General features: G+C 37.1%; 1 protein-coding gene across 8 annotated transcripts in view; it reads left to right on the forward strand.

Annotated features, from left to right (window-relative positions):
• kcnab2b (potassium voltage-gated channel subfamily A regulatory beta subunit 2b) overlaps positions 1-26,616 on the forward strand; it is an 84,219-nt gene that overhangs the window by 36,705 nt on the left and 20,898 nt on the right. For 6 of the 8 annotated variants that reach the window (XM_073822897.1, XM_073822896.1, XM_073822892.1 and 3 more), the window contains 5 exons: positions 20,447-20,490; positions 20,622-20,659; positions 20,968-21,047; positions 23,672-23,716; positions 26,475-26,519. In XM_073822897.1, coding sequence (XP_073678998.1) covers positions 20,447-20,490; positions 20,622-20,659; positions 20,968-21,047; positions 23,672-23,716; positions 26,475-26,519 — 252 coding nt within the window. Of the gene's footprint in view, positions 1-9,728; positions 10,582-20,446; positions 20,491-20,621; positions 20,660-20,967; positions 21,048-23,671; positions 23,717-26,474; positions 26,520-26,616 lie in introns of those variants that run through there. The other 2 variants (XM_073822894.1, XM_073822895.1) reach the window with 2 other exon arrangements.

The raw sequence follows: 26,616 nt of genomic DNA on the forward strand, positions 1-26,616 counted from the left end.
CTGTTTCCATTTCTGTTTCCTGCACATGCAGGAAATTTTGCATGCACATGAAAAACTTTTGTCAATTTGAGTAATTGAATTTAGGGGTAGACCAATTATCGGCACCGATATTAAGCATTTTTATTGATATCAGTATTGGTCATTTTCAAAACCGGTTTGCTGATAAAATAACTTAAAAGCATTTAAAGAAAGTTTTGTCAGAACCCTTGTTCTATTTAATTTTGACACTCTGATATACTCTGCTGTTAAAAAGTTTGGGATCAGTAAGACTTGTAATGTTTTTTAAGTAGTCTCTTATGCTCATCAAGGCTGTACTTATTTGATCAAAAATAGAGAAAAAACGAATTACTAATATTGTGAAATAATATTACAATATTAAACAATGGTCTCTATTTTAATATACTTTAAAATATAATTTATTCCTGTGATGCAAAGCTGAATTTTCATCTGCCATTACTTCAGAGTTGTGCTGCCAAATATTTTTTGGAACCTGCGATTCTTTTTTCAGGATTCTTTGAATGAAAAGTTGAAAAGAACAGCATTGATTCAAGATTTAGAAATCTTTTCTAACAATATAAGTCTTTGCTATCACTTTTTTTTTTATCAATTTAACACATCCTTGCTGAATAAAAGTAATTAATTTCTTTCAGAAATGAAAGAATAAGAATGTACTGACCCCAAACTTTTGAAGTAGTGTAGTTTATTTTATTAGAATTTTTTCATAATTTTTTTTCTATTTTAATTAAACACTGTTTTTTTACTTTTTATTTATCAAATAATCTTGAAAAAAGTATCACATGTTGTCAGAAAAAAAAAAAACACAACTGTTTCCAACATTGATAATGAATCAGCATATTAAAATGATTTCTGAAAGATTACATGACACACTGGAGATTGGTGTAATGATGCTATAAATTCAGCTTTGATCACAAGAATAAATTACTTTTTAAAAAATATATTAAAATAAAAAAAATATATTTTACATTAGAATAATATTTCATTATTTTTGATCAAAAAAGGCAGCCTTGATGAGCATTTTGAACTTTTGAACGGCAGTGTATATCGGTTCAAAATACCGGTTATCGGTCTACTTGATCTGCAGTAATCGGTATCGGGCCTGAAAAACACACATCGGTCAATTCCTAATTTAAATGAAATTATTCATGTTACATTGGTAGCAAACGTTCAGTGGGCTTAAAATTATTTGAACTAACTTGTACTAACATAATATTAATTAAAATGCTGAAAAAAGGGTTTGAGGGGTTTATTTTTATTACAACAGCTTTGTAAATTTTCTTGGACAAAGCTGAGGACTTGGAGTCTAAAACACTGAGAACCATTGTTTTACCACCTGAACATGTCCTCGCATGTAAGGACTATTGAACCAGGACAGATGTCAGATTCGCAATATCTGCACCTTGTTAGACCTGTAAGGAGTTTCTTTATTCCTAGGGAGCTGCGATTGCGCTTGTGTGCATGCATCATTAGCGGAAAGAAAGCTTATGGAATTGCAATTTTCTGCAACATGTTCATTTTAATTTGTTGATCATTACACTCTTGCTTTGTGGACCAGCTCAGCACCATTGAATTGCAGCAGCTGGTATATGTACTGTAATTGCTGTCAGTGTTTTGCTACAGTAATTGCTATGCTGTCCACCTGGTGTGTTACTGCCTGCTCAGGCTCTCAAACATCAAATACTACTTAAAAAATCTTTTTTCCCATTCTCTTCGCTTGTCTGTCCACATGTCTCATATAAATATGTTTGTTCCACTTATAATCTCTGAAACAGAGCCTCTAACACTGGTGACAGCTCTTGTATGTAACCACACAGCTTTTGACATTGAGAGGCAAAGCAGCTGCTCTCTGCTACACAGAGTTCGATTTTGCATTAGAAGTCTACTCGCTTCATCATCGGGAGCGGCAGGGATGTTACAGTCTAATGAGATGTAGCTTATGTGAAAAAGACAGCTTATATTAAATATATTTATTTATGGATTTCGCACTGAGTTGTGCACTTTATTGGCAGGCCCATTTTCTGAGAAGCCTGTCGTGTGTGTGTGTGTGTGTGTGTGTGTGTGTGTGTGTGTGTGAGAGAGAGAGAGAGAGAGAGAGAGAGAGAGAGAGAGAGAGTGTGTGTGCGCACTAAAGTCTCTTTAATGTCATCAGGATTGCAGAGCTGTAGGATATGTCGAGTCTTTTACAGTAACCTTCAGGGCTCTGACAGAACAAAGTTATAAATATACATGAGTAGCGACTTTATGATTGCCTGCTTGTGTTTTTTCCCATTTGGTTTGGTTGTTTTATTTTACATAAGAGAGAAGTTGATGCACAACATGCATTTTTTTATTATAGCTCATGAATATTGCCTGAAAATGTACTTACCAAGAGGCCATCTCAGTTGAGTTTGTTTCTTCATTGAAACAGATATGGAGAAATTAAGCATTACTTTATCACCAATAACTCCTCTGCAGTGAATGGGTGCCTTCAGAATGAGATTCTAAACAGCTGATAAAAAACATCACAACATCAAGTGGGAAACTGCGTGTTTGTAATACAAATGTAAGACATTTTTTCAAGGAGAAGTTCACTTCAAGAACAAAAATTTCAAGATAATGTACTCGCTCCCTTTGTCATCCAAGATGTTCATGTCTTTCTTTCTTCAGTCGTGAAGTCGTAAATGGAGAAAAATCCTGTAAGGTTTTCCTCAAAAAACACAATTTCTTTATGACTGAAAAAAGAAAGACATGAACATCTTGGATGACAAGAGGGTGAGTAAATTTTTGTTCTGGAAGTTAACTTCTCCTTTAAGACCTGTTTTAGATTGTACCATTGTTGAGTCTTTTCTCCATAATATTGCTTTCTCCAGTTTTCTCGTCTGAATCAGGAGAGAAATATGCACAGATCAAGCATCATTCACAAGCAAAAACAGTTCTAAACAGGGGAATTTTGATGTGAGAGGACAACAGCGGATGGACTTTGTTACCGGAGAAGGTGTTATGGATTATGGACTTTTATTTTGGCTAAAAGTGATAGTTTAATGTTAAAATGCCTCAATGATTGGTTTGTTTCTTATGCAGCCTTTCGCTTTACAAAACAATAATTGCTGGACTGGAGTTTTGTGGATAACTTCTGAAATATTGTGATGTTTTTATCAGCTGTTTGTTTCTCATTCTGACGGCACCCATTTACTGCAGAGGATCCATTAATGAGCAAGTGATGTAATGCTAAATATCTCTAAATTTGTTCTGATGAAGAAACTAACCCGTCTACTTCTTGGATGACCTGAAGGTTTTCAGCCAATTTTCATTTTTGCGTGGAATATTCATTGAAGATTCAAAGGTTGCAATTAATATGACTGTATAAGAGACATAAATATTTCATTTGGTCTCTCAGTTAATTTAAGCTCATAAAAACTGGAATCCGCTGTAATTAATCTCAAATTTTTTTTTTCCTTCTGAGAAGATGAGAGTTGTTTTTTTCTGTGTGCTTGAGTCATCACCACTGATCTGATAAAGTTTTTGTTTGATTCCTGCAGAGAAGCCTCAAGCGGAATCAGTTGACATGTTATTTTGTGCTGTTTTCCTGTTCTCAGGGCTGAGCACTCTTGGCCCATGGGTAATTCACAGTGTTAACTGCCACAATTAATGTTCAGGCAGTCAGAAAGTCTGTCTTACAAGGAGCTGATAGAGGTTTTGAACCTCTTAACACATCTGAAGACACTTTTTTATCACTTTTTGCTTGTGCTAGATTGCATTTTGTGGTAAAGAAGCAGTTTAATATTGAAAATATTAAATGCTTGATATTGCAAATTGGTGTCTTACCATATTATTTTAATATATTATCTTAACTGTGAACACACTGGTTGTAGTACAAGCAGTTTTACCATTTACTGCACGTTGTTATTCTTCTCATTATTTCCCTATAGCGGTAAATGTACCGGATGTACCCATAGGCTTACTTCCATGTTAAAGAATAATGTGTATATGCTGTTATTTTTTTCATGTTGAACACAAAAGTATAATTGTTGCAGCTATAGACTTAAAACATCATAAGTAAGTAGTATGCTACAGTAGTAGACGTTTTTTCCCCAGTTTGTCCGCATGGATAATGATCAACCAAATATTTTTTTGGTTGGAACCACATGAGTAAATACTGACAGAAGTTTGATTTTTGCATGAATACTGCTTTAATCCACAAAGTTGGGAATATAATGAGGATGACAGGATCATTTGTACCTCTGAGAGGTAATTGTTAGGTGTTTGCATGAGCTTATGATGAGAGCCGGAGCCCTGCGGTGAAGCTCACCGTGGAGAGTCTGAGCTCTGCTGTGAGGTGGTAGATGATTGAACGGCTCTGGAGGATTTTCCAGAGCTTATTTGACTGTGGATAAGTCTGGAGTTAGGCTTCTTCTAATCAAAGGCAAAAGGAGGCACTGCTTGACAGTTTAAATGGAGTAGATCTGTTTGAAGTGCCAGGAGCTTAAAAGCGAGGAACAATGGGAGATTATTGCTTTTGGAGACCTATGTCCCCAGCAAAACTCCCAAATGACAGGGCACATCCCTTCAAGACAAGAATGGAGGATCTCATCAGTGCTGAGATCCAATTGTGAGTTTGACATGCTTCATGATGAAGTCATTTTCTGTTCACACACTGTCAATAAAACCATTTGTTAAATTATGTAAAAGACCTACTTTTGCGAACTAGCCTTAGGTTTTTCGCTCAATCTGGAAAAAACACTGCTGTACAGTTCTCTGGACTCTCTAGGTCAGTAATTATAAAAATAGTTCAAATTTACCCTTTGGAAAGCTATAACAGGTTTTAGAAAAGGGGCCTGTCTAAATATACCCCAAAGCCTATAAAGCCTAAACAAAAACTCAAAACTTCACAAAACCTGTTCTAAGTGAGCATGCAAAGATTTAGGGAGATCGGACCACAGCTGGCACTATAACAGTCATACATATTAAAACATCATATTTCTATGGGAAATTACCTGGATTTGCCAAAAATGCTTTATTAATTATTGATTTAGGTGGTTACAGGCTTGCTACAAAGCTGTGCTTAAATGCCTTAAAGCTGTTATTATACTTAAACATACTTTACTTAAAATTTTACATTGTTTGTTTTTATTTTGTATGTCTAGTGTATTATCGCATGATTTTCGATGTATTAGCACAGGTTTTAGTAAGTCCTATTGATGTTTTATCTGTCATATTCTCTCTCCATCTGTAATTCTAAGAAGATTTTGATTCATGGCTTTCACCTTTAGACTGACGGCCTTTCTAGGCAGTGCAAATGCCCCACTAAAACAAGCGCCCTTAAAACAGAGCCAGGCTTACAGCTGATGCACGACAGCCTTCTATTTCTCAAGTACACCTCACACATCCCACCTCTCATTAGAAAGGTCATATCCCCCCTGGTGCAACAAAGCCGTACTCAACCGTTTGACACATAATGGGCTGTGGCTCTGGTTTCTATTCAGTAATGATAGTTCAATTACTGCTTGTGCATCCGGCTTCATTGACATTTAAAACTAGTCTCTAACGATCTGGTACCTGTAGAAGTGGTGATGGATTTGATTTACAGTGGTGTATTGAAATGGCAGAAGGCTAACAGGTGATTGTTAGCACTGCAGCGGGGTGTTGTCTTTATGTAAACTTCAGTGTTAATCTATTCACAGGGTCACCATGACACAAATACATTTGTGACCATGGCAAATGTGCATTGTTTGCTCCCCCATGTTTATTCACAGTGTCCGGTAAGTGGACTCTTTTCCAGGAGGATCACATTGCAGCACTCTTGGAACACCTTAGAGCTTAGCATCTTTTTTTAGGAAACAACAGCAGCATTCAGTAGATGGCCAACAATGTCAGCAGATCAGTAGTGGCATAGTGTTCATTTAGTGTTCAAGTTTTGCTATACATTTTTTTTCTTTTATTTATGTGTGTTCTTGGGGTCATGTCAGCTTAGGTTAACATTGCCAATATTTGCGTAATATTTTAGTGTTATGTTAGCATGTGTCATGTCTATGCAGTGGCAGATGGGGTGACATCGGTTGCCAGTGGATTGGAGGTTACATATCAATAGACACATTTTCTCATCTCATCTCAAGCCATGATTTTCTGTCAGTTCTCTTTCTCAAGATACTGCATGATGAAAGATGCCCGAGTTCAGCATCCTGTTTTTCTGTCTGCCTGTCTGATTTAAATGGACCGCTGCTTTACTCAAGCCTGCTGGCAGCATCTTTGTCCTGAGGCTAGCGAGTGTCAAAGTGCCATTCAGGAAACTCTGTATGTTCACTTAAGCCGCCTGTCCACTTGCTTTCATCTAGAGGTGGGATGACACACATTCCTCTAATCCCAAGTGCATGAAAACCGGGCAGTCGCTCTGTCAGTCAGTGGTTTTATGCGCAGTAGTGGCTTTGGGCGCAGTAATGTGCTAGAGATGCGGGAATAGCGTGTGTCATTTGTGTGTCAGATTATAAGAGAGCTCATCTCAGTGTTTACGGTCTGCAGGACGTACACTCACACACGCATTCACAGACACCATCTCGCAAAGGACCACAGCAGTTAGCTTTGACTAGAGTATTTTATTTTTAATCTATGGCTTCCTCTCTGATCTTTGACTTACGATGATATGCTATTACTAGGTTGAGGTATGCAGAAATGTTATTGTTTGTTCAACTGCTATCTATCTATCTATCTATCTATCTATCTATCTATCTGTCTGTCTGTCTGTCTGTCTGTCTGTCTGTCTGTCTGTCCATCCGTCTATCCATCCGTCTGTCTCCATCCGTCTATCCATCCAACTGTCTCCATCCGTCTATCCATCCAACTGTCTGTCTGTCTATCTATCTGTCTCCATCCATCTATCCATCCAACTGTCTGTCTGTCTCTCTGTCCGTCAGTTTGTCCATCCATCCATCTGACTATCCGTCTATCTTTCTCTCTGTCTGTTCATCCATCTATTCATCTATCCGTCTATCTATCTATCAATCTGTCTATCTGTCTATGTGTCTGTCTGTCCATCCGTCTGTCTGTCTGTCTGTCTCTCTCTCTGTTCATCCATCTATTCATCTACAGGTCCTTCTCAAAAAATTAGCATATTGTGATAAAGTTCATTATTTTCTGTAATGTACTGATAAACATTAGACTTTCATATATTTTAGATTCATTACACACAACTGAAGTAGTTCAAGCCTTTTATTGTTTTAATATTGATGATTTTGGCATACAGCTCATGAAAACCCCAAATTCCTATCTCAAAAAATTAGCATATCATGAAAAGGTTCTCTAAACGAGCTATTAACCTAATCATCTGAATCAACTAATTAACTCTAAACACCTGCAAAAGATTCCTGAGGCTTTTAAAAACTCCCAGCCTGGTTCATTACTCAAAACCGCAATCATGGGTAAGACTGCCGACCTGACTGCTGTCCAGAAGGCCATCATTGACACCCTCAAGCAAGAGGGTAAGACACAGAAAGAAATTTCTGAACGAATAGGCTGTTCCCAGAGTGCTGTATCAAGGCACCTCAGTGGGAAGTCTGTGGGAAGGAAAAAGTGTGGCAGAAAACGCTGCACAACGAGAAGAGGTGACCGGACCCTGAGGAAGATTGTGGAGAAGGACCGATTCCAGACCTTGGGGGACCTGCGGAAGCAGTGGACTGAGTCTGGAGTAGAAACATCCAGAGCCACCGTGTACAGGCGCCAGGTCAAGCCACTTTTGAACCAGAAACAGCGGCAGAAGCGCCTGACCTGGGCTACAGAGAAGCAGCACTGGACTGTTGCTCAGTGGTCCAAAGTACTTTTTTCGGATGAAAGCAAATTTTGCATGTCATTCGGAAATCAAGGTGCCAGAGTCTGGAGGAAGACTGGGGAGAGGGAAATGCCAAAATTCCTGAAGCCCAGTGTCAAGTACCCACAGTCAGTGATGGTCTGGGGTGCCATGTCAGCTGCTGGTGTTGGTCCACTGTGTTTTATCAAGGGCAGGGTCAATGCAGCTAGCTATCAGGAGATTTTGGAGCACTTCATGCTTCCATCTGCTGAAAAGCTTTATGGAGATGAAGATTTCATTTTTCAGCACGACCTGGCACCTGCTCACAGTGCCAAAACCACTGGTAAATGGTTTACTGACCATGGTATTACTGTGCTCAATTGGCCTGCCAACTCTCCTGACCTGAACCCCATAGAGAATCTGTGGGATATTGTGAAGAGAAAGTTGAGAGACGCAAGACCCAACACTCTGGATGAGCTTAAGGCCGCTATCGAAGCATCCTGGGCCTCCATAACACCTCAGCTGTGCCACAGGCTGATTGCCTCCATGCCACGCCGCATTGAAGCAGTCATTTCTGCAAAAGGATTCCCGACCAAGTATTGAGTGCATAACTGAACATAATTATTTGAAGGTTGACTTTTTTTGTATTAAAAACACTTTTCTTTTATTGGTCGGATGAAATATGCTAATTTTTTGAGAATTTTGGGTTTTCATGAGCTGTATGCCAAAATCATCAATATTAAAACAATAAAAGGCTTGAACTACTTCAGTTGTGTGTAATGAATCTAAAATATATGAAAGTCTGTTTATCAGTACATTACAGAAAATAATGAACTTTATCACAATATGCTAATTTTTTGAAAAGGACCTATATCTGTCTATCCGACTATCTATCAATCTATCTATCTGTCTGTCTGTCTGTCTGTCTGTCTGTCTGTCTGTATATCTGTCAATGTGTTTGTCCGTACATCCGTCTGTCCGTTCGTCCATCTGTTTCATCTATCTGTCCATTCGTCGGTCGGTCTGTCTATCTATCTGTCTATACATCTATTCCATCTATCCGTCCACGGTCCATCCATCCATCCATCCATCAATCTATCCATCTGTCTGTCTGCCTGTCTGTCATCTACCTGCTTACCTTCCTACCTGTCATTCTATTGTTCTAGCTGTCCGTTCTTTCTTTCTTTCTTTCTTTCTTTCTTTCTTTCTTTCTTTCTTTGTTTTTCTTTCTGTCTTTCTTTCTTTCTTTCTTTCTTTCTTTCTGTCTTTCTGTGTTACTTACCATCTATCCATTTTTAATTAATCATTTATAGCATCATGATCAGTACATATTATTTATTTGAAAGAAAAATTATGCGCATTGTTTTCTTATTTTATTCTAATATTACGATGAAAATTACTGAATGAAATTTTAGCCTTCTGCAAGAGAAGTCATCAGAAATGAAGGCTAGCGGACAATCTGTGTTCTGCATACTCAAATATTTGTCATGAATATTAATGGCCGGTCGGACTGCATAATAGACCTTACTTCACTCCTACACTCATAGAGCTGCAGCAGTCATGTGCACTGAAGTCTCTAAAGTCTACTCATGTGAGAATTCTGCTCATTACACAGTATCTTTTGTGATAGAACAAGTAGAAAGAAAAGGCCACGTCTGCTATTTTATCAACTCTATTTAACATGTGACTCTCTCAGGCCAGACTTGTGTTCGTCCTCGGACATTCTGTCATGAGTAGGCAGTGTGGAATATCAGGTACGAGCTGATCTAACACAACATAGCGTGAGCTTAGACCTTCCTACTTTCTCTCTAGTACACACACACTCTCTCTCTCTCTCTCTCTCTCTCTCTTGCTTGCTCACACACCAATCATACTATGCTGTTTTATATACTCTATCTCACTCAGCCCTCATGCATTTGCTCAGCACACAGTGGGAAACATTACTGGATGTTGTTTTAAACCAAACACCTGGTTATGAAAACTCACAGATTGGCTACAGTCCCACTGGATGGACAACAATAAATCAACTGAAGAAATTGGGGAATAAAAAGAAGCAACTCCACTTACAGTGCAGACGGAGAAGAGTGCAGAAGAGCGGATAAGCGTGCGCTTGATGATGTGCTGCAGTGTGACGTGGATGGATGTGGGATTTCTCCTCTGTTCTGTGTGTTGATATGATTGGTGCCCAGAGTTCACCGCTTTCATAAACTGCTGCTGCCCCGGAGCCAGAGCGCAGGAATTCACTCTCAGAGAAACTAGCACACACACACGCACCGAGACACTTACTTACACACGTTTCACACACACAGACGCCACATGGACAGATACATACTCTGGCAGCACTTCAGAGCGATAACTGCACTTGTGGTTAAAACAGAGTGTTGCACTCACCTTTTTGACAGCTGCCACATCCATTCTGACCTTTTTTAACGACGTTTTCTAAAAAAGATTTTTTTTTTCAGTTTGTCATCCTGGGGCAGGAAGACACTTCTCTTTAGTTGTTGAGGTAACAGCATTTGGAGATTTTAAGACTAGTTGCTCTTTGTAGCATCAACATCCTTACCGTGGTAAAGCTGTCTGCAGGGGCTCGCCGTCAGCATGCAGGTGTCTTTTGTGTGCACGGACCACCGAGCCGTCAGCCGGAGCACAGAGGACAGACTGAACCGACAGAACACCAACAGCCCGAGTTTGGGGACCAAAAGCAAGTTTCGTGCCGTGGCGATGGTGGCCCGTAGCTTGGGCCAACTGTCTGTGCAGAACATGCACTCGTCTGCTGACCACTGCTTGAAAACTGGGATGAAATATAGGTAGGTGAGAGGAGGACTTAAACCCTTCTGTGCTGTTGTGGGGTTTTTGTTCTACTTTAGACTGTTTGGAATCACATGTTCTACACATGTGATTTGAGCAATGTTGTCTCAAACTGAAAACTGTGACTTAGGATTTGATGTGTTGTGCGGGGTCAATTTGGTTCACAGGATTAATAGGTTAAAGTGGGCATGGTTTCAAAGGAATCTCTATAATGCTCTGATTTGTAATTTAAAGGTAAGGTCTGAAATGCTATGTTAATGAGAGTTGGTTGTGTTGTTGGCTGGTTAGTTTGTTTATTGATTTCTTGTGGCAAATTTAGTAATTGTGAATGTCAAGATGGTTGTAACTGACAAGCTTGTTTTATCATATTTCATTCAGTATATTTAAAATAGCATTTTACATGACAGCAAAATGTGTACGCAATTATTATACCAAATAATTACAAATTGTGAGAAATTGATTTGCTTTGTTTCTTTGTATTTATATACACACTAGGGATTATAAGTTTGATCAGTAAACATCTCTTACGCTCACAATGTCTGCATTTATTTGATGCAAGATACAGTAAAAACAGTAATATTCTGAAATGTTATAACAGTTTAAAATAATTTCTATTTTAATATTTTTTTTTACAAATATAATTTATTTCTCTGATGGCAAAGCTGAGTTTTCTGCAGTATACAAATGTTACAAAAGCTTTCCATTTCAGATATTCAGGCTATTTATCAAAGAAACCTAAAAAAATGTTTTCAGCATAATAATAATAATAATAAATGTTTTTTGAGCAGCAGATCAGAATATTATAATGATTTCTGAAGGATCATGGGACTGGAGTAAGGATGCTAAATTTAGTTTTGAAATCACAGGAATAAAGTACATTTTAAAATATATTTAAATAGAAAAAGTTACTTTAAATAGTTAAAATATTTCACATGTTTGACTGTTTTTGCTGTACTTTCAATCAAATAAATGTAGGCTTGGTGAGCAGAAGAGACATCAAAGACATAAAAGAACTTGCTGTTCAAAAACTTTTGACTGGTAGTGTACACACATATCTTAAATTTATATGGCTCTTTTTAAAACCAAATGGTTTAACTGAACATTTCCCCATTTACATTTTAATTAATTTCCATCTAATGCTGACTTAATCTAACACTAAAGATAACTAGTCATTAATAACATATTTAAATTTAATTTTGGTAACACTTTACAATAATGTTCATTAGTTATTAGATAACTACACTAGTTAACATGAACTAAGAATGAACCATACTTCTACAACATTTATTAATCTTAGTTAATCTTAAATTCGGCATTTACTAACATGAACAAACAATGAATGACTATATTTGTATTAACTAACATTAACAAAGGTTTATAAATTGAGTAATAAATGTATTGTTCATTGTTAGTTCATGTTAGTTAATACATTAACTAATGTTAACAAATGCCACCTTATTGTAAAGTGTTACCTTAATCTTTAACAAATCTCAATACGAACATCCATTTTTTTCATGCTGTACATTATAATGTTATGCCTAAATTCACAGCATTCAAAGCAACTGAATTCAGTTTTTTTGTGTTTTATATAGACAAAATAGTATAAATAGTAGTAGTTTTAATATTGACCTCTCGAGTTAAGGATCAAGTATTTTCTGCTGTCTGCGTTCAGGGGAAGGGTTAGTGATGAAGATTTCTGTTAGTGCCTTTTAAACCCATTAGCATGTTCTCTATATGAAATCGAGATGCAGTGTGATCATGTTCCACTGCTTAACATTATTGGGAGCACAGGGTGCTCTCTCACTTTTTCGACTGCGGTGCTCATACATCCCACAGTCTTTTGTAACATACCCGTGCTGCTTACAATCCACTCACTGATAAAATAATAGTGTGCTAGATCCTTAAAATAAGCCCACCCTCCTTCCTCATTTTTCCATACTGTAATTTGTGTAATTGTACATCAAAGGCACTTTGTAGCCATGCAAGGTAATGTAGAATGTCTTCTACTTCCTGATTAAACTAATGTGTAACTGAACACCTGAAAAGCTTCTCTCCCTCGCTGCACTGCTCCCAAATGTCTTGGCTCTTAAAGCTAATTCTCTCATTGTAATTAAGTCATTGAAATTCAAAGCTGTAAATATGTAAATGTCATGTCATAGTAATAGGCTGCGTTTATTTCACTGGAATATGAGATGAGGCTTACTTTCAGTTTATGGACATGATTTGTGTGTGTAATTTTAATTTACTTGATCATAATTATGTCTTTATTCACAAAAAACTGATTTCTGCACACATTGTCTCTAAGAGTGAATAACTTAGCAACATAATTGTACAATAATGTAATGTACTATGGATCTACAATTGAAGTCAAAAGTTTATGTACACCTTGCAGAGTCTGCAAAAATGTGTATTATTTTACCAAAATAAGAGGGATCATACTAAATGCAAGTAAGTTTTTTATTTCATTTAGCACTGACCTGAATAATATTTCACATAAAAAACGTTTACATATGGTCCACAAGAGAAAATAATAGTTGAATTTATAAAAATGACCCTGTTCAAAAGTTTCCATACACTTGATCCTTAATACTGTTTTGTTACCTGAATGATCCATGTAAGTTTTTTGTTTGTTTGTTTGTTTAGTAATAATTGTTCATGAGTCCCTTATTTGTCCCGAACAGTCAAACTACCAGCTGTTCTTCAGAAAAATCCTTCAGGTTTCACAAGTTCTTTGGTTTTTCAGCATTTGTGTGTATTTGAACCATTTCCAACAATGACTGTATGATTTTGAGATCTGTCTTTTCACACTGAGGGTAACACAATGCATTAAGCCTGGGGGTGCAAACTTTTTGAATTTAAAGATCAGGGTAAATGTAACATATTTTGTCTTCTGGGAACATTTAAGTATCTTCTGTAGCTTCTGAAGGGCAGTACTAAATGAAAACTATAGGCCTATGATATTTAGGCAAAATAAAAAATTAAAATTACACCCCTATGGCTCTTAATGCATTGTTTTTCCTTCTGAAGCATCGGTGAGCATTTGAACCTTCTGTAATAGTTGCAGTTGTCCTCAGTGTGAAAAGATGGATCTCAAAATCATACAGTCATTGTTGGAAAGGGTTCAAATACACAAAAATGCTGGAAATCCAAAGAATTTGGGACCTGAAGGATTTTTCTGAAAAACAGTGTGCAGTTTAACTGTTCAGGACAAACAAGGGACTCATGAAACATAATGTTAAGAATCAAGTTTTTCGATACTTCTGAACAGGGTCATTTTTATAAATTCAACTAATATTTTCTCTGGACTGTATGTAGACGTCTTTTAAGTGAAATTTCTTATTCAGGTCAGTACTAACATACATTTTGTATGATCCCTCTTATTTTGGTAAAACAAGTAACATTTTGCAGATTCTAAAAGGTGTATGTAAACTTTTGACTTCAACTGTGTCAGTATACTTACAGTTTGTATGAGTAAATGATTAAAAGATTTTGGGTGGACTGTCCCTTTAAGTTTAATCTGGTATTATGTTCACATCAGTGCTTTGAAGGTCTTTGCTAAAATGATGATACAATCACAATTTTCCTCTCAGCAGTTTGCAGCTACAGTGCAATGATGTTGATTAGTAGAAACAGACTATGAATGAGTAACATAGTAATGTGGAAGCCTCTCTATGTCTGATGAGCCAACATTAAATGTACCCTGGCATATTGTGATGAGGATGAGTTCATGCACATGCACCTGAGGCAAGCAAATAACAGAAACCTTTAAGAAACCGACATACTTCTGCGTCTGTTGTGGTCTTATATTTGTGAATGCTCACTCGTGAAATGTCATGAGCTGATAAATGCAACCTGGAGGGTTTGTTCCTGTCGTCCCATTCTGTAGCATGTATCTCTCTGGGCATTACAATTATCTCTTGACTATTATGAAAGTTCCTGTGCCCATTTTGTTCACGAATTCGAAAGACACAGGAAGAGACTGTATGAGAAAGATGAAGAGGGTTGTGTTGAGGCATTGTATAAGCTTGTGTCTCTCTGGGGTCTGCAGAAAGAAAACTGAAGTGGTGATTACATAAACGCGCAAATGGGCTGCAGTTTCTGCCTGCTGTTCCCTGGGCAGTAAACAGCAGGACTGCTTCATTCTGGCCAGCCAGTTATGCAAGCTACCCTTTATTTGTCAGAGATAAACCCATGAATTCAGTGTGCACTCTTAACTAGGAATACCCCAGAGTGGAAGATGATGTTCCTTGAACAGGAAGTGTGCAGTACTGGATTGATGTTTTGATGCAAATGCTTGGCGTATGCGTACAGCTGGTTCTACCAAACCAGAAAACATGAAAAAGGACAACCCTGTAACTTTTTTTTGTTTAGTCTTTCTCTGCAAGCATGTGAAAAAAACAAGCCGCTCGGATTTTGCTCCCCCCGTGATGTAGAAAGGGGATCTTATTATAATATTACCGCGCATTAATCTGCACGTTTCCACCCACGGCGCCACCATTCTGTTTTTGTAAGCGACAACATCATACCAGATCTAACGGCATGGCAAAAGTTCAAGCATACTAACTGTTCTGTCGTTGGCTACACAGACAAGCACAGAACATTATTTAGAGTCCCAGCCTCAGAGGAGACAAAAGAACATTGGATTTATTAATTTATTTACTGTATATTACACTTCATAAACTTGTGTGTGTTTGACAGTTTAAGTGCAATAAGACATGAAAAAGAACTTAGTTTAGTACTTACATGCTGTTTGAAAGCCATTTTATGTGCGCATGCTTCGGATGTCTGCGCTCAGAAAACCGTTTATCGTAAGTTTTAAACTAATATGGCTGATGATTTCAGTGTGATAGACGTTAATTATAACCAAACAGATGTTTTTTAGCAGTATCTGAGGTATGAGCTGTAAACGCACAGCCCTATTCAGGAAAAGGGGGTGGGGAGCAGCTTATTTGCATTTAAAGAGCCATGCACAAACCAAGCCAATAAAGAACCTTGAGTTTTATAAGTGTACTTTTTCTTGAATTCATTGTGACCAAACAGTTGATCTAGTGCATAAAAAGTATGGGCATGCCTTTTAATAATGCTTACGATTTTGATTTGGTGGGAAATTTCAAGCTTCTGTTATTTGTCCTTTGTCATTTCCACAAACATCGAAAAGAAGGTCCCTGCTTGCATGCTTACTTTTTTTTTTTCAAAGATATATCTTGGCCTTTTTTATGCAGAAGAGGTTTAATGTTTCAACCATAGATGTCAACAGAGAGTCCAAAATTCAGCAGTGCACCATTTTGCTGCATTGTGTGTGCTGCATTTTTGGATAATTTCTTACTCCAACGCTAAGAGTATTGTTTCTGTAGTGACTCTATCCTCTAAATCCATCGATTTACATTTCATTACTCCAAAACCATTCCTTAACAATAATTTGCCCAACAGGCCATTTTTCATATACACATTGTGATATTTTGGCACCCCATGTGGAGTGTTTGGGCAGGGAGGAGTGGGCCCCTGTGGGGATAAGATTACTCATTTTGATAAAGTGCCTATGCCTCCTAGGCAGTATCGTGCCTGTAGTTCTCTATTGAAGCGTAGCATACAAAACCCTTGTTGATGCATCCTCCTCTTGCTTTCCTAACTCTTTCTTCTTAACATTTTGTCTTTTACTTCCCTCATATCCTTTCTCTACCTTTTCACCATATTACTCGTGCCCCCAGCCTTTCTTATGTAACTATGTTGCATACAGTACCTTCCTACTCTTCCACTTAAAGCCTTTTATTTTAGTCTGGAGTGATGAAACGGTGAATATACTGACTTTTTATCTTGCCTGAGTGGATCTTGTTTGAAAGTTCAGGCTTGATATGATGAAGACATTCTCAGAGGGATTCCTGGTGGCTCACTGTACAGAATGTGTGTGAGGTCAAATGTGTGTTGTGAACTGTGCGTGTATTGCTATTCTTAACCTCTCTAAAGCTTGGGGTGTTTGCTCATCTGCCATGCTAATGAGCTCTGTGTGTGTGTTTGTTGTTTAATTTAGACATCTTCTGTCTGGGTCAGCCATATGCCTGGAGTGGACTACCTTATTCATTATATGTATAGATTGATGTATTTTTTAATGTACTTTCCAATAAATAAATAGATCTGCTCAAATAAATGAGCATCACATCATTGACCTACAGTATGAACTTGCTGTGACATCTGTCATTAAATAATCTCTGTTGCTAATTATAAACACTGCCACTGCCTAAATGGGAAACAGTGAGAGTGTCCGCTCACAGTTCAGCAATATCCAGTTACTATATCTCCATCAAATGCTGTGTTAGTGTAGGTAGGCAGCATGCTGCATTAAGAGACCCATTTTGATCCGTGGTAAAGGCCCTGTCGACATCCATTAACGAATTCCAAAGATTAGTGAAGCAGGCCCAGCGTTTCCCACACATGCAGCCTCAGCCTCTGGGGAGGTACTGAGCGAGTTTCTCCTCTCAGTGTGAACGTGCCTTTTAAACACCCATACACTGCTAGTAGCTTTGCTGCCATTCATCTTAGACAATCAAGAAAGCTTGGTTTGTTTAAAGGCATGGTGAATTATTGATTGCAGAGTTCTTGTGCTGGTCGATTTTAGTAATGGGTTTTCCATGTGTACTGTTAGTAAGGTAGTAAGATCTCTGGATAATGAACTATAGCTCTTTAAAGTTGTATCAATTGATGTACTTTTAATAAACAGTATGCATTGGCACTCTAAAGTTATACTGTAGATATTTGCTATAAAAGTGTCTACACATCTTGCTGTATTGTATTGCAGACAAACAGAACAGTATTGACCATTAAGCAAATCAGTATGCTCTAAATAATTCAGCTGGATAATTCAATTCAATCAGAATGATCCATGCAGTTGTACTGGTTCAGTGTAAGTACAGTGTAAGTCTCTTATTCACTGTGACATCCAATTGACTTAGGCTCAATCCCAATTCTACCCCTTACCCCTACACTTAGCCCTACCCCTCCGTTTGGTGCGTTCACGTGAAGGGGTAGGGGTGTCTCATTTCTCTTTTGGTTGGAGGGGTAGGGGAAGGGGAAGGGCCAGTTAGCCCTCCAAACGAAGATTTTTCGGGACCTGACTTCAAACGAAGGGCTAAGAGAAATTTCCAACATGGCTGCTCACTCGAGCAAGCAGACCCATAAATGCAAGTAATTTTTGCCTTTAATAAGGATTTTTATGACAATGTTTCATTATATGTATATTACCTTCAATACTGTGTTTGTGTTTATGGTGTTGTTTTGTAAATAAACGTTTGCAAAAAATCGCTAAAGTTTGCTAGCAGATCATGCTAGCAGTCATTTGTTCATGAATCAGAGTACACTGGTTGTGCAGCATGTTTTTAATTCTCAAAAAAAATCATTTGTTTATTAATCAGGTTACACTGATTGCACAGCATGTTTTTGATTCTCTTAACAGGACTGACTCATAAGAGTAATTTGTTCATGAGTCAGATTACACTAGTTGTGCAGCACGTTTTTGATTCTTTAAAAATAAATGACTTATAAAAGTCATTTGTTAGTGAATCAAACTACACTAGTTGTGCAGCATGTTTTTGATTCTCTAAAAAGAATCGACTCATTAAAATGATTTGTTTGTGAATCATTGTGCGCTACTCTAATGGCACAGTACATGTTTGATCCTTCAAATGAAAACTACAATTATTCAAAACTTAAACTTAAAAACATAAACTTCCAAAGTTCCAAGTGCGGAACTTAACCACAGCATTTTCTCAGGCTGCTCCTTTGTTGTCCAGCCACATTGACCCTGTCCAGCACTCTTCAGCTCAGACAGTGCAGACAACCTGCAGACAAGATAATGACATGAAAGCAAGATGGAACATTACAGTAACCTTTAATTACATTAAACTTCACCTTTGAGAATCAGAATACAATTAAAGGGGAAGGTCTGTGAGGGAGAAGTACACTTATATAAGGAAACCCCAGGTAGTGAATCAATGAGAGAGCCTTTAAAAGTTAATGTTTTTTTTTTTAGAGGAGCTCAAAAGCCTTGCAAAGAAAATAAGACCACTTTAACAGTCCCTGAGCAGATCTGATATTTTTGCAGGTCAGTCAATTTCTTTAAATTTGTAATTTAAAATTGGTATTCTGTGACCTTTGAGTTTGTTTGCATTTGCATTGATGGAATGTTTTATTTGTTTAATTGCATATTGTGAACATTAGCATGCATCAGAGAACCATGAACATGAGTAACTAAAAACTCAGATGGTATTTCAAGTAAATATTGTAGGTCAAAGGGGTTTGGCTGACAAAAAAGCTTGTAAATTCCTGCATTAGCACGTTATTTGATAGGCAATTATTGGTGCTTCATACCACCCGAATACTATTAAGTGATTATCCCAAAATATATATATATATATATATATATATATATATATAATTTTTTTTTTTTTTTTTTCAGTCATTTAACTGCTGAAGGGAACATTCTGTCCAATGATTATGTTCTACAGTTTGCCGTGTTCCATAATTAAAGAGGGCTAAAGATGTGCTTGACTGTCTCCCTGTTCTCTGGTTGCAGCCGCAGTCGTCGCATGCTAGTCTTAAACATTCAGCATTGTTCAGCACTACTCCACTGCACTGCCAAAGAGGGGCCTGTGTCTTGTTAGATGGAAAGATCAATTATTAGTGACATGTGAACTTGTACAGGGCTTTGCACATCAGTTTGAGCCCCATCAGCAGGTGGCCAGTTCACCTTCACAGGCTGGTCAATGGATCTCCCTTCCTGTAACTCTATCTCCATCAAACCACTTAAAAATTCATCACTAGTTTTCAGGACCTCCATGCTCACTGATAATTTGATTTGAGTTGATAAGTTCTCCACTGATGTTCTGTTTAAAGCCACTTGGAGGTGACATTGATGACAGCCTGTTTACAGGTAATAGATACACAGTACATACATCGACTACAGGCCTTTATTCAGAGTCTACACTCAAGCACAAGTGCGTACAAGAGCATTTTGGTTATATATTTCAGTATGTAAATTATTGATTATAGATGATAATCATAGTTGAGACAACTTAATTTGGTCTCTTTAAAATAACTTAATCTGATGATGTGTGAACCAGTGAACCAGATGTGAAAAACTTGCTTGGAGAATATGGTACAGTAGGAATGTCTCTCAAGGATAAATTCATGACTCGTGATTGATGTCTTCTGGGAAATGTTGTGCGTTTTCATCAGCATTGCTGTCCTCTTCTAAAAGGTTTTTAAACGTTTTTTATTTGCAAACCATAAAAAGGTCTTTTAAAGCAGCATCTTTGTTTTGTGCCGGTCAGAAATTGCTTCTTATCCTTCAAATAAGAATCAAAAGCTCAGTGAATAGCTGTAATTATGAAGGCAGTCTGTGTCCTTGACTGTGTGGTCTTATAGTAATTGCTCAGCACTGTAACCTTGGCTCTTTGCAAACTCAAAAGATATCGAACAAAAGACCCACGTGGTCTTCTGATTGGTTCATTGGGCTGAAGCTACTGTAGTGCTGTATCCAGGCTGGATTTCATTCTCTCTTACTCTCTGAATGTGAGTGGGAGTTACAAAGAAAGACTTCTACAGTACATATGCACCCTATGGCCCAGGTTACACACAATGAAAACACAATGAGTTCAGATTTTTTCAAATCAGATTTATGCTGCTGACCACAGGGCACAAATGCAGTGTACATTCTTAGATGGATTTGAAACATTAAGAAATGCAATTTCTGCATCACAGTACTTTAAATTATGCATTAAATTGAAACGCATTATCAGTGATTGACATGAATCAGCATGTTTGGATTTACTTTTACCATGTGATTTAAACTGTTTGCTGGTTTTTTTTTAGAAACCTTGGGAAATCTGGCTTGCGGGTATCATGTCTAGGGCTGGGTGAGTAAAACATGCTGTGTACATGTGTACTATCACTGTAATTCTCTTATAAATATTTGAAATTTGAATCAGCTTAAAATTTACTAAATTGCATGTGTCGCTTTAAAATTAACTCTACGTTCTCTCTTCAGGCACATGGGTGACTTTTGGTGGTCAAATAACAGATGAGGTAGGGTTTTCATACTCTTTATTCACAAACTGCTGGGCAGTAGCATTTAGCATGCTAGCCTGCTTTTTCAGTAAAGCATAAAAACTTGAAAAAACATAACTTGAATATTACATGGTAAGTGTAGCTTTAATCATCCTGTACTGTACAGTAACTAAATGGCAGCACAGCATGCAGTACAGATAATTACAACAATGTCATTTGAATTTTGTTGTGCTGAAGATGACATAAAGCTATAATGCCCTTTCAGCTGTTTGTTTTCTTTCCATCTGTGATCTGTTCCCATCTCTTCCCTCTCTTTCTTTTCTCAGATAGCTGAGCAGCTGGTGACACTGGCGTACGAGAACGGTATCAATCTGTTTGACACAGCCGAGGTGTATGCGGCAGGGAAGTGAGTACTCTACTGATTTCCCATCATTCATTGCTGTGCTCTTCCACCTATAGGGATTTACACTTACTGTATATATGAGGAGATTAGTAAAGTATTAAATCTAAATTAAATCTTTTATAGGACTGTATAGACCTACTTACAGATATGATGGGTATGAAAACCGTTTCCCCCACTGAATAAAAAAGGTAATTGTTACTTTTTATCTCACAATTCTGACTTTTTTCTCAGAAGTGCATGATCCATAATTGCGAGTTATGGAATCAAAATTGTGAGATATAAGCTCCTTATTTTGAATTGTAAAATCAGAATAACAAGATATAAAGTGAGAATTTAGGGATATAAACATTTTCTCACAATTGTGAGTTTATATCTCACAATTCTGACTTTTTTTTGTTCTCAGAATTGTGAGATTTAAACTCGCAATTGTGAGTTATGTTCTCATAATTGCTGTTTTTAATCTCAAAATTCAGGCTTAAAGTCAGAATCACAAGTTTATATAACAATTCTGAGATGAAAGTCAGAATTGTGAGTTTATTTTTTGAAATTGTGAGTTTGTATCACACAGTTCTGACTTGATGACGAGCAATTGGAAGTTTATATCACGCAATTCTGAGAAAATGGTCAGAATTTCAAGTTTGTCATGCAATTCTGAGAAAAAAGTCAGAATTGCAAGTTTATTTAACTTAATACAGAATTGAGACTTAATTTTTCAGTTGTTACTTAATTTTTTGCACTTTATATCATGCAATTATGAGAAAAAAAAGTCAGAATTCCAAGTTTATACCACGCAATTCTGACTTTATATAACGCAACTGCAAGTTCATATCACACAATTCAGAGAAAATTGTCAGAATTGCAAGTTTATATAACTTAATACAGAATTGAGACTTCATTTTTCGCAATTGTGACTTTATTTTTTGCAGTTTATATCACTCAATTCTGAGAAAAAAGTCAGAATTCCAAGTTTATACCATGCAATTCTGCCTTTATAAAACACAACTGCAAATTTTTATCATGCAATTTGGAGAAAATTGTCAGAATTGCAAGTTTATGTAACTTAATTCAGAATTGAGACTTGATTTTTCAGAATTTTGACTTTATTTTTTGCAGTTATGCTCAATTCTGAGAAAAAAGTCAGAATTGCAAGTTTCTATAACTTAATACAGAATTGCGACTTTATTTTTCGCAGTTAATATCACGCAATTCTGACTTTATAACTTGCAAGTTTATATCAGAATAGCGAGACGTAAACTTGCAATTTGAGTCGCAAATTGCCTTTTTATTTTTTTTTAATGCATTGGTGGAAACGGGTTTTCATAGATGGGTGCTTTCAGGATGCCAAATCGTTGTTTACTATTAAAATATCTTTTTTTTTTTTTTTAAATGTTATATACTGTAGCTTTGGCTAAATGGTTCATGTTTCTTAGCGAAGATGTGACAAGTATTCAAGATTGTGGGGGCCAAATGTTAAGGTTGACGAACTGTTTATTGAAAACCCCATAGTGATCAAAATGTGTTATTATTTATTATAATACATTTTTTATTTAAATTAATAGTGTATTATATTTGTATTTATGTATTATATTCATTTGTTCATTTTACAAGTTGCTGATTTGTTATACATCTCACTAACATTCATACTTATTACAACTGCTGTTTACTGTACACTATGTACCTATGTTTAAGGCGACCTAGTGAAAGAATTTAGTGTTTGGTCAGCAAAATTCACTTGTGCAAGAAGAGAAAAAAAGATAGAAAGGTGAATAGCTAAAACCTGCTAACTTGCAGTAAATTTAGCAGTGGCGTCTTTATTTTCTGCAATGCCGTGGAACTGTAACGTCAGGGAATTGCTGATAAAGTTAAGCTGAAATAGCCTGACTCAGTGGAAATCCACTCAACGGTACAAAACGGCACTTTAATGAGGCGGACCTCATGAGTGTTTAAGGACATATATATGCCGTCTGTGTGTGCCCTGGCATTTGACGCATTTTTCATCCGTGTTTCATGCCGTGTCAAGCCAGCGATGAGGCTTGTGCAGAATGATGAAGACAGTACTGTAAACACTGCAGCACGGACAAACAACCTGACCTTTATTACTCATACACATACACTTGTTTACAACGGTGTGTTTACTTACAGTATCTAGACTGCTAGTTAAACACTAGACGAAGACTAGTTCTGTTTGTGAGTTTGTCTGAGGACATCTGCTGCCCTCTTGAGCCCACGTTACAATAGCGCTTCATTTGTTACAAGCTGTCACAAGGACTCACATTCTCGCAAAGGGATGACGAGGCCTGATGGGAGAACCATTCATGAAGAACACATTGGTCCTGAGGGCAAAAATGGAACATCTGTCATTAGACGCACTCTCTCCCTTTCACTCTCTCCTCTTTTGAAAAATCTGCTCGCAGGAGGAAAAAAAAAACGTGAAGTGTTTTGCCTGTGTTTACACAGGGAGTTCCTTTCATATTGCTGTAAAGTGAATGCTTCATTAGATTAATTCTCCAGAAGCTGAGAACAGGGAATCCCCCAGCGTAGAGGACACTTTTGCTCACTGATTGTGAGGAGGAGAAGGTTTTTAGGCTAAAATAATACCATGATAATTGCTTCTCTCTGTCTTGCAGGGCTGAAATGGTTCTCGGCAGTATCATCAAGAAGAAAGGATGGAGGTAAACATATTGACTTGCTGCTTTTAAAGGTTCAAAATACTGTAAATTCAGACTCTCATTTGATGTGAACTACTATTTGTATGCTGTTTTCTCCTTCTCAGACTGTCAGAATAACTGCTGACTTCGTCTCAGTGGGAAGATGCTTGCTTGTACCTTGCAGCTTCTGTTAGTTTGTGAATGACTAATGTGGATTTTGCACTTAAGGGGACATTAGCTTTTATTCATCCTACCATTCACTGTATGCGAGCACTGAGGCGAAAGCTGCTTCCCCCCAGGGGAAGATGTCTAATTTTGGACCCGAGTTTTTGCCCTTTTTAGAAACATGGCATGACTGCAGTTTCAAGTATTAAAAAAATCTTCTCTTGGGAGAGGAGAATATTTTAGCATGAATATTCTACTAAAGCCGCTTTAGATCATCTTCTGCAAAGAAGAAGCTTTTTTTTTAACAGAAGATATTTAAATTTCTAAATGATTGATTTTATTCGAAAATAAGATTATGTTATGGTTAACATTATAATGCACTTTATTACTTTACTGAATCATTTTGTATATAATATACAGTGAGGTCAATAAGTATTTGATCACCCTGTGATTTTTCAAATTCTCTTACTTAGAAATCATGGAGGGGGCTACAATTTTCAGCATAGGTGCATTTCCACTGTGAGAGACAGAATCTAAAAATAAAAATCCGGAAATTACATTGTATGATTTTTTTAACAATTTATTTGGGAATTACTGTATCAAATAAGTATTTGATCACTTGCTTATCAGCCAGATTTCTGACCCTCAAAGACCTTTTTATTTTGCTTTTAAATAGTCCAGCTACACTCTGCTCATGATTCTAAATTAGTAGCACCTGTTTGAGGTCGTTAGCTGTCATAAAGACACCTGTGCACCCCACAATCAGCCAAAGTCTAAGTAGCAACATGGGCAAAACCAAAGAGCTGTCAAAAGACACAACTGTTGGAGTAATTGTCACAAAATGGAAGAGGCTAATGATGACTGTCAATGTCCCCGGACTGGGGCCCCACGGAAGATCTCTCCTCGTGGGGTATTGATGCCAAGAATGGTGAAGAATCAGCCCAGAACTACACGGGAGGAGCTGGTCAATGCCGTGAAGAGAGGTGGGGCCATCGTTTCCAAGGCTACTATCAGTAATACACTAAGACGTCATGGTTTAAAATCTTGCATCGCATGAAAGGTTTCCCTGCTTAAGTCAGCCCATGTCCAGGCCCGTCTGAAGACCATCTGGATGATCCAGAGGAGTCATGAGAGAAAGTCCTGTGGTCAGATGAGACCAAAGTAGAACTTTTTGGTCTTAACTCCATTCGCCGTGTTTGGAGGAAGAAGAATGATGAGTATCATCCCAATAATACCATACCTACAGTGAAGCATGGGGCTGGAAGCATCATGCTCTGGGGGTGATTTTCTGCACAGGGGACAGGACGACTCCACTGTATTAAGGAGAGGATGAACGGGGCCATGTATCAGCGACAGCCCCGAAACCTGACAGATCTAGAGAAGATCTGTATGGAGGAGTGGGCCAGAATCCCTCCTGCAGTGTGTGCAAACCTGGTGAAGAACTACAGGAAATGCTTGACCTCTGTAATTGTTAACAAAGGCTTCTGTACCAAATATTAACATTTTTTGACTCAAGTGATCAAATACTTATTTGACACAGTAATTCACAAATAAATTGTTAAAAAAATCATACAATGTGATTTCCGGATTTTTATTTTTAGATTCTGTCTCTCACAGTGGAAATGCACCTATGCTGAAAATTGTAGACCCCTCCATGATTTCTAAGTAAGAGAACTTGCAAAATCACAGGGTGATCAAATACTTATTGACCTCACTGTACATTTGACCCTGGACCACAAAACCAGTCATAAGGGTCAGTTTTTTGAAATTAGGATTTATACATTACCTGAAAGCTGAATAAATATAATAAATAATAGCTTTCTATTGATGTATGGTTTGTTAGGATAGGAGAATATTTGGCCAAGAAAATCTGGAATCTGAGGGTTCAAAAAAATCAAAATATTGAAAAAATCGCCTTTAAAGTTGTGCAAATTAAGTTCTTAGCAATGCATATTATTAATCAAAAATTAAGTTTTGATATGAATATGTTAAAATACCTTCATGGAACATGATTTTTACTTAATATCCTAATGATTTTTGGCATAAAAGAAAAATTGATAATGTTGACCCATACAGTGTAATGTACAATATACTGTACCCGAGCTACTTAAGTTTTTGGTCCAGGGTCGCATATAATTATTTTTCTTCTTAGTATTATTAATATTATTTATTTTATTTATAATAAATTATAAATGATATTTATTTGTTATACAAATATTTTAATACATGTAGGGTTTGGAATGTTCACCAAGGATGCATTTTTAGGTTTCTTTATATTAATAAAAAAAGATGATTTTATTACGATTTAAAAAAAAATTTTTTTTCTATTTTTAAAATCTTTGTTCATAGTTGTGATGGCAAAGCTGAACTTTCATTATAATATAATATAGTATAATATATAATATACATATTTTGGAATTAATTTAGTTAAAAAATATATAAAAAACCCTGATATACAACAGTTCCTGAACTTTTCAATAACTAGAATACAGTGTAACTACACTGTCATTTCCTGAAGCGTAAACTGACACTGTTGTTTACCCATCAATCATCATGATGTCTGACCTGTCCTTGCCTTTGTTTTGCTTTCAACCACTTTGTCTCCTGTCTTTCATAGACGTTCCAGTTTGGTCATCACCACCAAGATATACTGGGGTGGAAAGTAAGTGCTGTTCTTGTGTGTGTATGTGTCAGAATGAGGTTAACGATGATTCATATCTTCCACTGACTGTGAGAGCAACAGGGGAAGCAGGTTAATG

The sequence above is a fragment of the Garra rufa genome, chromosome 18, assembly GCF_049309525.1.
Source record: "Garra rufa chromosome 18, GarRuf1.0, whole genome shotgun sequence".
Taxonomy (NCBI): Eukaryota; Metazoa; Chordata; class Actinopteri; order Cypriniformes; family Cyprinidae; genus Garra; species Garra rufa.